The sequence below is a fragment of the Pezoporus flaviventris genome, unplaced genomic scaffold (assembly GCF_033815535.1).
Source record: "Pezoporus flaviventris isolate CSIRO_AGI_PZ_B2104156 unplaced genomic scaffold, CSIRO_AGI_Pfla_v1 ptg000054l, whole genome shotgun sequence".
NCBI classification, from domain to species: Eukaryota; Metazoa; Chordata; class Aves; order Psittaciformes; family Psittacidae; genus Pezoporus; species Pezoporus flaviventris.
The window spans coordinates 597,593-615,129 of NW_026892602.1; the positions used below are offsets into that span (position 1 = coordinate 597,593).

At 58.4% G+C, this 17,537-nt stretch overlaps 2 protein-coding genes across 2 annotated transcripts; both read left to right on the forward strand.

Annotated features, from left to right (window-relative positions):
* The first annotated feature begins 320 nt into the window (after positions 1–320).
* MTSS2 (MTSS I-BAR domain containing 2) lies at positions 321–11,562 on the forward strand. The gene is given in 18 exon segments (XM_061468906.1): positions 321–490; positions 3,868–3,929; positions 4,035–4,108; positions 5,871–5,955; positions 6,112–6,203; positions 6,278–6,352; positions 6,605–6,613; positions 7,079–7,236; positions 7,318–7,425; positions 7,499–7,596; positions 8,032–8,239; positions 8,945–9,019; positions 9,204–9,380; positions 9,478–9,643; positions 10,610–10,759; positions 10,762–10,949; positions 10,952–11,027; positions 11,030–11,562. Coding segments are annotated over 18 exon segments (2,226 nt in total). The 5' UTR covers positions 321–421; the 3' UTR covers positions 11,386–11,562.
* Positions 11,563–13,860: 2,298 nt separating this feature from the next.
* Positions 13,861–17,030, forward strand: LOC133277205 (C-signal-like). Its single transcript, XM_061468845.1, has 6 exons — positions 13,861–14,017; positions 14,457–14,508; positions 14,753–14,940; positions 15,033–15,191; positions 15,312–15,422; positions 16,360–17,030. The coding sequence occupies exons 1-6, from the start codon at positions 13,880–13,882 to the stop codon at positions 16,471–16,473; spliced, it is 762 nt and encodes a 253-aa protein (XP_061324829.1). The 5' UTR covers positions 13,861–13,879; the 3' UTR covers positions 16,474–17,030.
* Positions 17,031–17,537: the final 507 nt, after the last annotated feature.

Consider the following 17,537-nt stretch of genomic DNA (forward strand, 5'->3'; position numbering starts at 1 on the left):
GGAGCACCAGACTCCCGAGCATCCCTCGGACTTCCCTCGAGCATCCACCCCACCCCGTTCCCCGCAGCCTCCGCAACCCCCGGCCCCGCGTCGGGCAGCGCATGTGCCGCCCAGAGCCCGCCCCGCTCCACCCCCGCCGCCACCGCCCCGGGGGCGCCGCTTCGCCGCTCCCTGCTCCCGTTCCGCTCCTGCTCCCGCTCCGCGGCCGCCCGGGGGGTGGCCCAGGGCGGGCGGCGGCCTCGCTCAGCCCCTAGGCGGAGGGCGGCGATGCACCGCGCCGCGCCCCGCCCGGACCCCCCCCCGCAGCCGCCGTTCCGCCCCGCCGCCGCCCGGGTGCGGCCCGCCCCCCGCCGCCGCTGAGCCTGGCCCGCGGTCGCGGCCTCCCCCGGCGGCGCCGCCCGCCCCGGGCTGCCGCAGCGAGATGGAGACGGCTGAGAAGGAGTGCGGAGCCCTCGGCGGCCTCTTCCAAGCCATCATCAATGACATGAAGGTATGGAACTCCCCCCCCTCCTCCGCCGCCCCGTTCCGTGACAACGCTCCCCCCGCGCCCCCCAACGCCTTCCCCCGGGCTCTGCAGCACCGAGCTGGGGTCGCGGAGCAGGGTTGGACATCGGAGCCCCACAGCAGCCACACATCGGGTGTCGGAGCCTGGCTCTGGGTGTTCTGGAGCCCTACGTCAGCCCCACACTGGGCATCCGCGCCCCACAGTGGGCATCGGAGCCCGTGCTGAGGACCGCAGCTCCACATCAGCCCCGTGTCCATCACCGGGTATCAGAGCGCCGTGCTGGGAATGGCAGCCCCTCATCAGCCTTGTATCCATTATCGGGTGTTTGAGCCCCACATTGGGTGTCAGGCCAGAGCCCCACATCAGCCCCATACTGAGCATCGGGGCCTTGCCCTCGGCATCAGGCCCCATGCTGGGCACTGCAGCCGCGTATCCGTCCCTGCATACCAAAGCCTCATGTTGGGAATCTCGACTCTGTATCCGTCCCTGGGTATGGGGCTGCTGTGTCGGCTATCAGACCAGACGCTGCTGCCCCATGCCGGGTACTGCTGCCCTACATCAGGCATTGTGTTGTTCCTGCTCCCCAGCTTGGATTCCTGCAGGACCCACTGGGGTTTGCACCAGTGGAACAAAAAGGTCCCTTGGCTGCTCCATCTCCTTTCCCACCCGGGGAGGGGATGTCGCCTCCAACCTCCGTGGGAGCAGGATGGGGCCGGGTTTCAAGAGAGCCTTTTTTTTGTTTATTTTTCATGTCCAAAAGGAAAATAAATAATAAATGCAAGGCGGGGGGGGGGGGGGGGGAAGGGATTTTTGCCTGGGGGATGAGCTGGGAGGAGAGACCAGCAGGGTTTCATCGGGGGGGGGGGGGGAGGGGGGGGGGCTGAAATTCATACTGCCAGCCCCAGCAGTGGGGTATGGCCCCAGTCATTTTGGGGGATGCAAAAGCTCTCTTCCATCTCCTCCTCCTCCTCTTCCTCTCTTCTCGATGCAGCCCAGTCAGACAATGCTGTCATTGCCAAAGCAGAGGAGGGGGGGATGATAAAAAACATTAAAGCCTCACTGAGAAGGAGATTAACCCCTTAGAGGGACAGCCGTGGCTCCACAGGGCTGGACCATGGATCAGGGCTGGGAGAAAAGCCCTTGAGAGAGGAAGTCCTGCCTCACCCTGGGTTGCTGGTGGGCAAGGTGCTGGGGTACTCAGCCCCTCCAAATGCCTTCATCCCACATGAGCCCCACAGTGCCAGGGGGAGCAGAGGAAGCCCGTGCCTCAGTTTCCCCATTCTCCTGCTGGGGCTGTGGAGGGGATGAGCCTACCTGGAGCTGTTGCCAGTGTCATGCAGTGACGTGCCCGGCCCCATTGGGATGTGGTTGGGTGGTTGTGCCACGAGCCCCTAACTGGCATGCCAGAGGAAACCAGGCTGGATTCATTTCCACACCATTTGTAGGTGGGCAAGATGAAAGAAAAGCAATGAAAAAGAATAAAAACGCTTAGGTGCCACTGGCTGAGTGCTGGTGGCAACTAGGGGTACACTGTCTCCATCTCGCAGCCACATGTGTGCCCTGGTACAGGCGCTGTGGGATGGGGAAGAACCCCTACCTAAAGAGCTGATGTCACTGAGCAGCATGTTGAGATTCCGTGGTCGGTCCTGTTGCACTGGACACGAGGGCAAAGGGACCTTATTTTGATGGCCAGTGGCTTTTTCAGCACCTGTTGGCCTGTGCTGGGGATGGCTCAGGCAGAGAAGCTGGGTGGCGCTCCCCAAGCTGCCTTAGTTCTTGTCACTCTTCCAGCAAGCTTAGCATCCTTTTGTGACCTTGGCATGACCTTGTCCCTGTTGTCCTCATCCCCATCCTCCTCCCACTCAACATCACAGGGTACTGGGGATATCACAACCTGTACCTGCATTAGGGGTGACCCTCCGCTCACCCTGCCCAGGATGGCCAGGGGCTGGTGGCCCTGGAATGGTGGCAGTCCTGGGGACTCACAGCTGAGCCAGGCACTGCCACAAGTGGCACATGAAGTGACTTCTTCAGCCCCCTTCTTCACTGACTCATGAGGAAATGTTTTTTTTTTTGTGGTCCCCAAAAACCAAGCCTGAGCTGGTCCCATGCCCCTTTTGATGCACTCTGTTCCGGTGGTGCCCCCAAGCTGGGCTCATGGGGTGTGTGGTCACCCACATCCTGCAAAGCCAGCTCTGGTGGCTGCACCAAGGACTTTTGAAGTCCCCACCACGGTCATCAGGTGGTGGCACTGGGGAGAAACCAGGATGTTGGCACTGCCATGACAGCACCAGGACTGACCTCGCTAGGATGGCAGCACCAGCGTGGCTTTGGCCAGATGGTGGCTCCAGGACAGACCTCACTGGGATGGCAACACTAGGACATGACTCGCCGGGATGGCATCAGGATGGCCTCAGTGGGATGTTGGCACCAGGACTGGCACTGGGATGGCATCGCCAAGACAGCACCAGGATTAACCTCACCAGAACCACACTGACTGGCCTCACTAGGATGATGGCACTGTGGTGGCCTCTCCATATGGCAGCACCAGGATTAGCCTTGCTGGGATGGCACTGGAGCTGGCTTTACAGGGACTGGCCTCACTGGGATGGCACCAGGATGGTCTTGCTGGGGCTAGCATCTCCAAGGCACCGCTGGGATTGATCTTACTGGGACTGGCCTCGCTGGGACAGCACGGAGATGGCCTTGCTGAGATGGTGGCAGTGGACAGTCCTGGGATGGCCTTGCCACAAAGGCACTGGGACTGGTCTTGCTGGGGTGGCCTCACAGTGATGGCATTAGGATGGCCTAGCCAGGATTGCCACACCGGGACAGCACTAGGGTGGGCTCCCCAGCACCTGTGACCTGTTCCCACAAAACTGCCCATTCAGGGGGACCCCAGAGCTCCCCTCCTGCCCCATTGGTCCTCATGAGCTCAGGGTGCCAGGGACTGGGGCTACCGACTGTGGGGCTTGAGCCCTCCCTGATGGTTATTGTGGCCATCACTGCTTTGGGTGAGGCCAAGGTGCTGGAGGGCTCTGCTCTGGGCCTGGCCAGGGTCTCAGATCTTGCCTGTGTACCAGCTCCTGTCCTCCCCCCAAATTTCCAAACCCATAAGCTGCCTTGACCCTTTTGAGGAACAGATCACCCAAAATCCTGAGGTCTCCGTGGTCTCCACAATGTTCATGGCCAGACTGGAAAGGGAAGAGCACAGAAAGGGAAAAGGGTTGTGCTCAGCCTTTATTAGCCATCAGAGAAGCTACACCTAGCCAGGCACAGCCCATCTCTCTGTAATGGTGAAGGTAAAGAGGTTCAGGAGGGCAAGAGGCTCCAACTCCCACTGTCACCTTCCCTCCTTGCAGAGCTCCTACCCCATCTGGGAGGACTTCAATTCGAAGGCCACCAAGCTGCACTCCCAGCTCAGGTAAGTGACTGCGGAGGACACAGGACACGGAGTCCCCCCATCCCTATGGGCATGTCTTGATGTGCCCAGCGCCTGCTGAGCTCCCCCCTCGCTCTCTCCTCCCAGGACCACAGTGCTGGCCGCAGTTGCCTTCCTGGATGCCTTCCAGAAAGTGGCTGACATGGCCACCAACACCCGAGGTAGGGTCCTCCTGCCATGGGGTGGGTGTCCACCAGCTTGGCTGGACAGGGGGATGCGTGAGGAGTGTCCCCCATAGGGGGTCCCCTGCCCATGTGGGTTGGGTGTGCTTCAAGCAGCAGCTCCACTATCCATGGAGACATGTCCAGCCTGTCTCCATATGAGGAGGAGCACCCTCTAGGAAGCAGGGTGGAAAGGATGGGCTGCAGCTGAATCTGGCCCATGGGCGATTTAGCTGTATCTTCTAGTGGGACTGATTTGCTCGGGGAGATTTGGGGTGGCACAGTGCCACGCCATGGTCCCCTGCACCCCTCTCTGCCCCTTGGGGTTGCACCCAGGACTGGGCCACGCTTCTGGTGTCCCTTTGTCACCAGGTGGGTTGGGGGGATGGTTCTGGCTGCTCCAGGGGGCTCCAGGGAAGGGGAGTTTTAGGGAGGGAGATGTAGGAGCCCACTGCTTCAGGGAGAAACCCCAGCCCACCAGGGAGGTGATGTGAAGAGCTGAGGATGCAGGCAGGCCCCCATGCTCTATGGGGTGGGGGGCTGGACCCCTGCGCCCTCTCCAGGTGAGTGCTGACAATGAGGAGCCACTTCCCACCGTTTGGCTTCTGCCAAGCAGATGGTCCCGGGCTGGTTTGCAGACTGGCGGCATCCAGGCCATCTGGAGCTGTGCGAGGAGGAGGAGGAGGAGGCAGCAGCTTGAGCTGGGATCAGCTTTGCCTCCAAACCCACTAGCCTACTGCACTGGGGCGATTAGGGCTCCCCAGCTCCCTTCCAGCCCAGGCACTGACAGCAAGGGGGAGACACAGTGGGGGATACTGGGGACAGTGTCATGGAGCCACCCTGTAGTGCTGCACTGGGTGGTGGCATCTCTGGGACATCCCTGCTATTTTTGGAGGTGTAGGAGGCAGAGCGTTGGCGTGGGGAAACTGAGGCAGGGCTGGAAGCCTCACATGCGACGGGCAGCACGTGGAAGAATCGGATTAGGAGCAGCAGGAGCTGGGATAAGAGCATTAAGACCTGGCTTAGAACATCCCAGCACACGAGAGGGCCCTTAGCCCGTGGGCTTCCCTATTCCCGTAGACTCGGGGGTGCCCAAAACTGCAAAGGATGGGACATATCTCTGGAGGTTTTCGGGGGCAGAGAAAGGCAAAACACCACTCCTCTATTTGCGCCCACGGGTTTGGATTGCAGCTTTTCCTGGGATTTGGCAGCAGCACTGCCACCATGTGGCCATCCTTCGGCTCAGGGTTAACAGCGGTTTCACCTGAAAGGGATGCTCCTGCGTTCAGTCGCTAGCAAATATCCCTCCCGGGGAGCCCTGATTCCCTCTTTATCTGTTCTGGATAGTGCCTGGAGGTGACAAACACGGCTGGGTGCTGCCACTGAGCTGGGGACAGAAGCTGATCCCAGAGCTGTTTGCTCCCAGCCAGTTTCTCATTCCATGTCTGGCAGTGGTACATTCCCCTCTACCTTCCCTGACTCCCCCAGTGCCAAATTTGAGACAAACCAGGAAAAACCAGGAGCAGGTTTTCATTTCAAAGCTGCTGGATGGGATATTTCATTTCATTTATTTTATTTTTTGATTTAGTGGATTATGAGGGGGAAAGCAAGCCATCCCCAACCCAAAGTGTCCCCAGAGCCCAGTGTATCCCAGCACTGGTCATCCCCACTGCAAGCCACCCTGCTCCCAGTATTAAAGCTGGTCTGTGACTGGTGTGGGGGTCTCCCCTGCCCCTCATCAGCGGTGTTTCGGTCCTCCCAGGTGCCACGAGGGACATTGGCTCCGCGCTGACCCGCATGTGCATGCGGCACCGCAGCATCGAGGCCAAGCTCCGGCAGTTCACCAAGTAAGCGGGCCCAGGGCGTGGGTGACATGAGTTGGCCAGGCTCAGCCCTCCCTCAGGACATGCTGGATGCTGGCTGGACCTGGAACAGGGGGCACAGCTCCCCCTCTCCAGCTCCAGTGCTCTTCCACACTCTCTGCTTCTCTCTCTCTGCTCCAGCGCCCTCATGGAGAGCCTGATAAACCCATTGCAGGACAGGATTGAGGACTGGAAGAAAACTGCCAACCAGCTGGACAAGGACCACGCGAAAGGTAGGACCCATGCTGGTGGGGGGCTGTCTGGTCAGCAAGGGGGTTCCCCTCTGACAGCCCCCCTGTGCCCACAGAATACAAGCGAGCCCGCCACGAGATCAAGAAGAAATCCTCCGACACCCTCAAGCTCCAGAAAAAGGCTCGCAAAGGTGAGGGGGGCCTCCTGGGGTGGGAGTACCCCCACCAGCCCCTCCACAACACCCAAGGCCAGGGTGGGCATCCCAGATGCAGCACCCTGGCTGCCAGCTGGGGGTGGGCACTAAGGGGTCCTGCTGTCCCCCCTGCAGAACAGGGGGTGCTGGCATGGCCGGGGGGGTTGGGGGAGAGATGGGGGCCCTTGGCCTCTTTTCACACATTTTCTCTGTCTCCTCTCTTCCCTCCCCTCCACATCCTTCCTGTAGAGCTACTTGGTAAGTGAACCGTTGCCCCCCTGTTCCGGCCCCCTCTCTGCTTCCTCGTCTGCTCCCCGCATTGGTGTCCTTGGGGCCGGGTCTGCTTCCATCCCTCCATCCATCTATCTGTCCCACCATCCACTCCCTGTGCTCCCCCTGCCCTGCTTTTAGCTTAGCTTGCTGCCCACATCCCAGAGTGATGCCAGCCCACTGTGGTGGCACCTCAGCAGGTCCCCTGGTTTCAAGCACCAGGGAACGGGACAGGGTGACAGAGGAGCCTCCCCCTGGGGCTACCATGGAGTGAGGGTGCTCCTGAACCCTCCTGGGATATGGGCACAAGGGGACCTGTGGCACCCACTGGGATGTGAGGATGGGGTGATGTCTCCTAGCTGGGCCTGGGGGTGTCCTTTGCTTGGCCATGGGGCCCCCAGCAGGTTGGGGGGTGCCAGACGAGCCCAGCGTTGATGGTACCACATCTCGCAGGGAAGGGGGACCTGCAGCCCCAGCTGGACAACGCGCTGCAGGATGTCAATGACATGTACCTGCTATTGGAGGAGACAGAGAAGCAGGCGGTGCGCAAAGCCCTCATTGAGGAGCGGGGTCGCTTCTGCACCTTCATCACCTTGCTGCAGCCTGTGGTGGTGAGCACAGGGGTACAGGAGGGGCTGGTTGGGGGTGTTACTGCCCAGTGGGTGCTGAAGCTCTCCCTTGTCTGGCCACAGAATGGGGAGCTCACCATGCTGGGAGAGATCACCCATCTGCAGGGTATCATTGAGGACCTGGTGGTGCTCACCGCCGAGCCCCACAAGCTGCCCCCTGCCAGCGAGCAGGTCAGTGTGGGGAGACGGGGGGACAGTGAGGAGGGAGCATCTTTGAGAGGCTTAAACCCCATCCTTCCTGCAGGTGATCAAGGACTTGAAGGGCTCTGACTACAGCTGGTCCTACCAGACCCCCCCATCCTCACCCAGCAGCTCCAGCTCCCGCAAGTCCAGCATGTGCAGGTATGGTGGGGCAGGCTCCAGCCCGCTTCGTTAACCCCAGAGGGGTAATGATGCTTATGGCCTTTGGGGATGTTCATGAAGTGCATATCCACCTCCATGTGTCTATCTGTCCAAAGTGGAGGAATGTGGGTGTGGTGTCGTGACTGTGGGGCATCCATTCCCTGGGTTTTGGGGATGATGTGAGCTGAGCAGGGAGGGTCCAGAAGCAAACGTGTCACCTTTGCCAGCTGTGCCCTGCCGCTGGGGAACCCCAGAAGAGAAATGGATGCCCCATGAGGACCCTGTGCCTCAGTTTCCCCAGGTTGGGTGGGGGGCAGTGTGCTGGGTTTGCTGCTGGGGAACCCCGCCACTTCCGAACCTCTGTCTTAAATTCTCTTTTCCTTCCTTTGTGCTCTGCACTGGCATATCCCTGACCTCGCGGTGCTCTCCCAGCAGCGTTAGCAGTGCTAAGGGTGGCGTGGCATGGCCCGGTGGGGCTCAGACCTGCTCACCCAGTTCCACCTATCGCTACCGCAGCCTGGCGCAGCCGCCCACAGCCACCACCCGCCTCTCCAGCGTCTCCTCCCACGACTCTGGCTTCATCTCCCAGGATGCTGCTTACTCCAAACCACCTTCCCCCATGCCCTCAGACATCACCAGCCAGGTACGGGAGGGGGGTCAGAGCTGCCCACCCCTGTGCCTCCGTTTTCCTTTCTGCTGGGTGCAGTACAAGGGGCAGGTGCGGAGGTAATGGGACCCCAGGCATGTTTCCAGCTGCACTGGCATCACAGGAGATTAATATTGGGAATATCAGAGATGCTTGCCCTGCTTAGGGATGCAACAGACCACACTGCAGAGAAACCCCGTCTGTGACCCAACCCCCAGGGATGGTGCACAGGTATTCCCCGAGGGGGCAGGGTATTTCCCTCTCTCCCCAGCCCCATAATACCCAGTTTCTGCCAGTCCCCCATCAGGCAGCATGGAGCAAAGCTTCCCATCATCCTGCATCCTCCCCAGTGCCAAGGATACTCCAGGGCCCCCCAGCACCCTTGGGAACTGCAAATCCCTGGTGCTAGCTGTGCCGCCTGGCTGCCTTGCACTGCCAGCATTGCCTGCCTGCTCTAACCTGGCATCTTCAACCTGGCAAGATTTCCTGGGGATACCAAAATGACCACTGGCTCCATGGAGCTTGGCGTGAGCTGGAGCTGAGCATCCCAGCCTTGCTGCTGGGTCAGATCATGCTCTGCTGCCATAGGGGAGGTGGCCTTGGCTGGGGAAGCTGTGGGTGCTTCTCTAACCTGGGCCATGGCTCTGGCTGTGCTTCCTAACCACCTCTTCTCTCCCACTCTGTTCACCGCTTGGCACACAGAAGTCCTCCAGTTCAGCATCCTCAGAGGCCTCTGAAACCTGCCAGTCAGTCAGCGAGTGCAGCTCTCCCACCTCGGTTAGTTCTTGCTCCACCACACCTTGTGGGGTTCAGTCTCCAGATCCCCCCCGTGGGGCAGAGCATCCTGGGCAGCACGCGTGGCTTGGGGGGACACATTGGTGTATGCCCCTTCCCGCCCTGCCCCACTTTTGGTTCCCAGTCCCAGTTTCACCAGCATCACCCCATGCCTTGGCTGTTGCAGGACTGGTCCAAGGCTAGCCCCTATGACCAGCCGGTGGTCCCAACGCTACAGCGGCGCAAGGACCGCGTGGAGCACCTGCGGGAAGCCGAGATGGGCTTACCCACCAGTGGGTACCCTGGCGTTGTTAGTGAGGATGCTCCCAGACCCCGGATGTCCCCAGCTACCATTGCTGCCAAGGTACCTGCTCCATTGGGGACAGCACAGAGGCAGTGGCCTTTTGGGGAGCTCCCAAGAGAGAAACCAGGATGCTGATGGTGTCCCCTTGTCCCCACAGCATGGGGAGGAGGTGTCCCCTGCTGCAAGTGACCTGGCCATGGTCTTGACACGGGGGTTGAGCCTGGAGCACCAGAAGAGCAGCCGGGACTCGCTGCAGTACTCCAGTGGCTACAGCACACAGACCACAACCCCGTCCTGCTCTGAAGACACCATCCCTTCCCAAGGTATCCAGCAAGGGGCACCCAGGGCCACCCAAAATGGCACCCAGAGAGGGGAAGGGGACAGCACATGGTTTGGTGATCCTGGGGTACATCTGTGTGTGCTGGGTGTCATAGCATCAGGCTGGGTCACATCACACAGGGGCTGGTGAGTGAAGATTTAATGGATGGGGGAGGGTGAGGTTCAGTGTGTGGCACAAGCATCATGCTACACCATAACTGCAGTTTCACCTGGTTATTTGGGTGTCAATTGGGTCTTGATGGCTACAGTTGTGCCAAGCAGTGCAGTAACAGGTAGTATCACAGCAGGGTGATGGTTTGTGGTGACGTGTTTCTGCCCAGCATTTGAGTACAGGTGGAGACGGTGGCAGATGGTGGGTGATGGCAGTGGAGGTGACAGTTGGAATCAAGTAACCACAGGGATCGGGTGGCATGGTGATGGCTGATCCAGTTGTGGGCATGTGGTGGTTGGCTGTGATTATGTTGTGATGGCAGCGGTTGGGGTGGTTGTGATGGTGATGGTTGGGTTTGACTACAGCCATGTCGTGGAGATAGTTGAGGCCAGTTGTGATGATCATGGCTGTTTGTGACCATGTTAGGATGACAGCAGCAGGAGCTGGTTGCGATTGCACTGCGATGGTGACAGTTGGGTTTGGTTGTGATCTCAGTGCAGATGATTGGGTTTGATTGTGGTTGCCCTGAGCTGGTGATGGTTGGGTTTGATGCTGATGATGGTTGGGTTTGATGGTTGTTGCCCTGCAATGCTGATGGTTTGATGGTCAGCATGTTGTGCCAGCAGTGGCTGGGACAAAAGCAGTGATTGTGTTGCAATTCATGGCAGTCGAGTTTGGTTGTGGTTGTGTTGAGATGTTGGTAGTTGGGACTGGCTGTGATTGCATTGTGAAGACGGTGGTTGGGCTTGGCAGTGCCACCACCCACCTGGCCACACTGGCCACGCTGCCTCGTCCCCAGGCTCTGACTACGACTGCTACTCAGTGAACGGCGATGTGGAGTGTGATCCCCAGAGCGACTTTGACAAATCCTCCACCATCCCTCGCAACAGCAACATCGCCCAGAACTATCGGCGGATGATCCAGACCAAGCGTCCTGCCTCCACTGCCGGCTGCCCAGCGGCACCAACCTCCCAGCCGGCACCACCCCAGGGGTGGCCACCATCCGCCGCACACCCTCCACCAAACCCTCTGTCCGGCGTACCCTCTCCAACGCTGGCCCCATCCCCATTCGACCCCCTATTGTCCCTGTGAAGACCCCCATGGTGCCCGACTCCCCTGGCTACACCGGCCCCACACGCCCACGGGTGGCAGCGAAGAGTGCGTCTTCTACACCAATGACCCCTCGCTGAACCCCCTGGATTTTGCCAAAGCATCACCAAGAGGCTGAGCCTTCCCAACACCGCCTGGGGCGGTGGGGCCATGGAGATCTCTGTCTACCCCGGGGCTGGCCAGCACCTCTCTGCTGAGGAAGAGGAGGACCAACAGTTGGCTGCCAACCGGCACAGCTTGGTGGAGAAGATTGGCGAGCTGGTGGCTGGTGCACATGCCCTGGGTGAAGGCCAGTTCCCCTTCCCCACTGCCCTCGCAGGGTCCGGCCCCAGCGAGGAGACCCCTGCACCGCCCCCAGCAGCCTCCATGGACCCCCCGGCTGAAGACATGCTGGTCGCCATCCGGCGCGGGGTCCGTCTTCGCAGGACCATCACCAACGACCGGTCAGCCCCACGGATATCGTGATGATGTGCCCACAGAGGCCGATGGACCCCCCTGGGGCACCCGCTGTGCCTCCCGGGACACCCCCATTGGCACCTGCTGCCCCTCCTCACCGCCCTGCTTCCTGCTCCTCTGTCTCTTCCTTCCTTCCCCTCAGCCCTTTCCTTTCTTTGCATTTTCCTTTGCTTGTTCACTCTTGGGCTCTTTCTGACTTTTTCTCATTTTCTTTTATCTTCTTTATTTTTTCTTCCTTTCTCTTTGTCTCTTTTTTTCCTCTTTTGCTCTTTTTCTGTTCTTTTCTCTTTTCCTCCTTTCTTCTCTTCCTCTTCTTCTTCTCCCCTTCTTTTTTTCTTCTTCTCCTCTCTTTCCCCTTCCTCTCTCTCTCCCCTTCCTCTCCCCTTCCTCTCCCCTTCCTCTCTCTCTCCCCTTCCTCTCTCTCTCTCCTTCCTCTCTCTCTCTCCTTCCTCTCTCTCTCTCCTTCCTCTCTCTCTCTCCTTCCTCTCTCTCTCTCCCCTTCCTCTCTCTCTCCTCTTCCTCTCTCTCTCCTTCCTCTCTCTCCTTCCTCTCTCTCTCCCCTTCCTTTCTCTCTCCCCTTCCTCTCCCTTCCTCCTCCCCTTCCTCTCCCCTTCCTCTCCCCTCTTTCTTCTTTTCCTCCTCTTTGTCTTCTCTTCTTTTTTCCTCTTCCTTTCCTCTTTTTTTCTCCTCTTTTTTTCCTCCTTTTTTTCCTATTTGTTCCCTTTTCCTTTTCCTCTCCTTCATTTTTCCCTTTTGCCCTCTCTTTTCCTTTTATCCTCTCTCTTTTTCTCTCCTCTCCCTATTTTCTTCCCTTCCCTCCCAGGACACAGCGGGTGCCCCAGCCCCCGGGCCACTGGGGCCACGGCAGGAGCAGCACCAGGAGCAGGGGCTTGTCCCTGTCCCAGTCCCATTTTGAGGGGGCAGAAGCAGCAGGGAGGGGGCTGAGGGGGGATGTGTGAAAGGGTAGGGGGACAGTGGAGGATAGGCACTACAGCCCCTCCAATTTGGAGGGACACCAGGACACAGCTGAAGATGCCAAACCTCCTCTTTCCCCCCCCCAGATGATCACTGGGGACCCCCCCCCAAACCCTCTCCCTCTCCCTCAGCACCCACAGACCCTTTGCAGGGTCTTGCTGAGGGAGCTCTGGGGGGCAGGGGGGGTTCACCCAGACCCCCCCCAAAGCAAAGCAGCTGGAGGAAAGCACAACTCCCCCCAGGCCCCGCTGTACATAGTCCCTGACACCCCGCTGTCTGTCGCATCGCAGGCCCCTTTTCCCTCCCTTAGGAATATCTATTTAGTTCCCACACACACACCCCTTCTCCTGCCCAGAACCGCTGATGCCAAGTGAGAAATGTTTGGGTTTGGGGGAGGGCGGAAGGGAAGTCTCTTGTTTTGTACAAGAAAACACAATTCCTTGGAAAGATAAAAAAACAACCTGTCTTTTGACTGAAGTAACTTTTCTGGTGCTGTTGTTAACTTCGTCCTTTCTCTTTTTCTTTTTTTTTTTTTTTAATTTATTTCCCCTCTGTGTTCCTGCCTCTGCTGCCACTTCCCCTTTCCCCATCCCTCTTACAGGTTTCTTTCTCTTTCTTTCATTCCCTCTTTTCTTTTAGTTGGGGATTTTTTTGTGGTAATTTCCCTCTTTTCCACCCTTCCTCCCCCCCCCCCCCCCCCCCCCGATTTCCATAGTCACTGCTACAAGTAACGAATGCACTGTGAAGATTCCAGTATTAATAAAGGTTGTACTGTAATTAATAGCCTCACCTGCAGTCCTGTGGTACCCTGGGTCATGGGAGATAAGGGAGGAAGGTCCCATCACCCCTTTGCAGTGCCCTTGCTTAGGGGAAAGTGGGTGCTCTGGGGTATGATGGGATGAAACATGCACATCATCAGGATGATGGAGAAGAGAAGCTGCGTGGAGACCTCATAGCAGCCTTCCAGTGTCTGAAAGGGGCCTACAATGATGCCAGAGAGGGACTCTTCATCAAGGACTGTAGCGAGAGGACAAGGGGTGATGGGTTTAAACTGAAACAGGGGAAGTTCAGGTTAGATATAAGGAAGTTCTTCGTCTTATATTCTTAGAAGATATATCTTCCTTCCTTCTTATATCTTTCCTCACCTCTTGTGAGGGTGCTGAGGCCCTGGCACAGGTAGCCCAGAGAAGCTGTGGCTGCCCCATCCCTGGCAGTGTTCAAGGTCAGCTTCTACGGTGCTTGGAGCAACCTGGTCTAGTGGAAGGTGTCCCCGTGGCAGGGGGTTGGAACTGGATGAGCTTTGAGATCCCTTCTAACCCAAACCAGTCTGGGATTCTTTGATGAGGCAGCCATCTGAGAATGCTGAAGAGCATGCCCCTGCCCCAGACTCCCAGGAGAGGGGGTGCAGATGATGTTCCCAGCACCACATACATCCATCCCGGCAGCACCCGCGTTGCCACCTCCCAGATTACAGAGACCTGTTGCTAAACCTTGCCGGTGTGGCACAACTGCTGCAGCGAGCGAGAAGATGGAGGAGCTTGGTGTGGGCAGCGTCCTGCTCACCGGCTGCGACGGGGGCCTGGGCCTGGGGCTGCTGAAGGGCTTGTTGGAGCAGCGCAGACCCCCTCAGCACCTCTTTGCTGCTTGCCTGGACCCCCAGGGGAAGGTAGGGAGGGTGCTGGGTGGGGGGAAGCAGGGACAGTTCTGGGATGGGCTGAGAAACACAGAACCTGGGGGTGCCACCATCCCCACCAGACTCTGGGGGGCTGAGCATTAGCATCCTGCACTGTAACTAGCATAGAAAAATACATATTCATATATATTTAATTTTTTCCCTCTTGGCATAGAAGTGGCGGGTGGTGTTGGGGTCTGGGGGTGCTGGCAGTCCCCCATGCTGGGGGCAATGCTGCCAGGGGGCTTTGAAGCTGCTGGGCTCAGCCAGGTTGAGGGAAGCTGCAAATTGCCCCATACCTCTCCCATTGGGGCTTGTTGGAGCCTGTTGTTCACGCCATGCCGGTCCACCCAGTTCCCATCCCAGCATGGCATGGGGGCCACCCTCTTGATGAACCCTCCTACCTGACTCTCCCACTCCTTTCTCCATGTAGGCTATCAATGAGGTGGCTTTGGGCAACCCCAGCGTCATGGTCCTGCCTCTAGGTAGGTGCCAGGGCAGGAAGGGGACGAAGGGGATGAAATCTCTTTGGATTTAATGGGATCTGTGGGTGGCTCTGGAAAACATCACCCAAGCAGGCAGGTCCCTTGGTTTGGCTGAGCCCAACCAGGTCACTGCAGAGACTGGGAGAATTCTCAGTGGCCAGGAGCTGCCTCCTGCCATGTCATACAGCATCTTGACTGAGACATAACCACTGACTCATCCCTAAGCCCTCCTGTCCCCTTGCAGACGTGACGGATCCCAACAGCATCAAGGCAGCTGTCAGGAAGGTGCAGGAGAAGGTGGGAAGCGCCGGCCTCAACCTCCTGATCAACAATGCCAGCACCACACGAAGCAGCACGCTGGCCACTGAGACAGCAGAGAACATGACCCTTGTTTACACCACCAACACCATTGGCCCCCTGCAGACCAGCCAGGTGAGGCCACAGGTAACCACTGCCTCAAATGCTGGGGGGGGGGGGGGGGGGGAGGAAGAGGATGGTGATGCCCAAGCACCCATCCCGTGCAGGCATTCCTGCCCCTGCTGAAGGAGGCGGCTGAGGCTGAAGGGCAGCATGAGATGAGCTGCAGCAGAGCTGCCATCATCAACATCTCCAGCATCCTGGGCTCCATTGAGGCAGGGGAGGCTTGGGAGGAGCGGCAAGACATCTGCTACCGCTGCAGCAAGGTACCACTGCTGAGGGAATGCGGACAAATTTGGAGGTCACTTCCCATGGGATTCCCACACACACACACTGGCCATGGCACTGCCAGCCCATAATGATGGTGGTGGGGTTGTTCCCGCCAGGCTGCTCTGAACATGCTCACAAAGTGCCTGGCCCTGGAGTATGGGGGCAGAGGGATCCTCTGTGTGTCCGTGGACCCTGGTTGTGTGACGCCTCCCCTGGGACAGGGGATGGTGAGTGACAGGAGGTACATGGCTACCCTGGCTCAGCACAGTCCCATGGGCATCCCTTCCTTCCTGAGTCATCCTTTCCCAGGGCCTCCCTTCCTCAGGCATCCCTTCCCACGTTCATCCCTTCCCATGGGTATCCGTTCTGATACGTATCCATTCCCAGGTCATCCCTTCCTCAGGCATCCGTTCCCATGGGCATCCCTTCCCGGGGCATCCCTTCCCCTGGGCATCCCTTCCCATGGGCATCCCTTCCCAGGGCATCCCTTCCCATGTACATCCCTTGCCATGGGCATCATCCCTTCCTGGGGCATCCCTTCCCATGGGCATCCCTTCCCAGGGCATCCCTTCCCATGTACATCCCTTCCCATGGGCATCATCCCTTCCTGGGGCATCCCTTCCCATGGGCATCCCTTCCCACTGGCACCCCTTCCCGGGGTCACCCACCCCTGCACAGACCCTCAATGCCAGGGGAACTGCACAATTGAAGCAAAAGGGAGAATTTCAGGCTCTTCCCCCCAAACAAGCCAGTTTCTTCCCTATTTTTCACTTTATTTCCCATCCCAATCTGAAGTCAGCAGAGGGCACCCCAGCCCCACACTCAGCTCTGGTGGGGGCAATGCACATGGGGTGCTGCCTCCCCAGCACCCCAAATCCCTCTTCCCCTCTGACAGTACCAAGGGGAGGCTGGAGCCGAGAAGAGTTTAAAGAGAGAATGAATGAATCACTTTTTATTAGGAACCATAAGATTGACCTCCATCTTTATAACACCCAAATTATAGGGATGCTTAATTTGTGCAAAGCTGCATCCCTTGGCTACTGGAGCATCTCCAGTCTTTCCCAGCCTGCCCCAACTGGCATCCCACTGCAACACATGATGCAGTTTGGGGTGCCAGGAGGGGGGCTTGGAGTCATTTTTTATCCTATGCCGTTGAGTCCACAGGGCCCGGTGACGATGGAGGAGAGTGTGCAGGGCGTCCTGCGGTTGCTGGCACAGCTCTCAGACACCAGCAATGGCACCTTCTGGGACTGGAGGGGGCAGAGCCTGCCCTGGTGAGAGCAGCACCCGGTCTTGGTGGCCACTGATCTCAATAAAGTGAATTAATTGCCATTTCCAGGCTCTCTCTGCATCTGTAGGGTGAGAAGAATAGGGATCCCCTACTTGGGGGTGGGAGCTGGCGTTGCTGCACCTCCAGGGATGCAGAGCTGGACCAGGGAAGCAGAGGGAAGGATGCTCCAGGAGTGGTCCTGCATCCTGGTGTCAGGCTCTGCTGGGACATCCCTGAGGCCAAAGGATTCCCTTGGGCATCTTCACACTGCAGCCCCATTCTATAGCCCATAAGCCACACTCACTGGTGGCCAGAAGACATCCCAGAGAGCCTCAGAACCACAGGCATGGGGCAGCCTTACTGAAGCCTGGGTCTCTCCCTGCTGAGCCTGGCTCCCCCAAAACCGGTTGTCATTTCTCTACCCACCATGAGGATGACGAGGGCTTTATTTTCCTGCTGCCTCAAGGCCAGCAAAAGCTCTTCCTTTTCTAGCAGCTGTGGGTTTCACAGCAGGAGCATCTCCCCATGTCCCTAGGGATGTCCTTTGGGACCTCACCGTGAGCTGGCCCTCTCTGCATCCCTCCCATCTCACGGTACTTCATGAGACAGTGCAAACAGGCTCCAATGCCTCATCTTGTGAGTGTATTTCTGTGGCGGGTCTCACTTGACATATTTGAAGCCTTCCCTCAAAAGAGGGACCTGAAAAATAGTGTCGCAACATCTCAAGCAGGCTGGACACGCAGGGCTTTGGCAAGCCCAGCCGTTTGCGATGGGGTGCTCTGAGAAGCCTGGCTGGGGTCATTTTGCTGGGGCAGTTTCAGCTTTCCCACGATGGAGGAGCCATTCCCATGCTTGATGGGAATGAGCACGAGATGGGAGCTCAGGCTTGGAGGCTTGGGTGATCCCTGGACCACCTGGGAGATATTTGTTAAGGCCAGTAGGGCTGGACGAGGGACCCCTGTAATTAAAGCCCTTTATCAAGCAATGGATTATAGTTGGTGGGTTTTATATGAGCTCTGCATTAGGTTTTATATAAACATGAACCAGCATGAAGAGGGGGACGAGGAGGAGG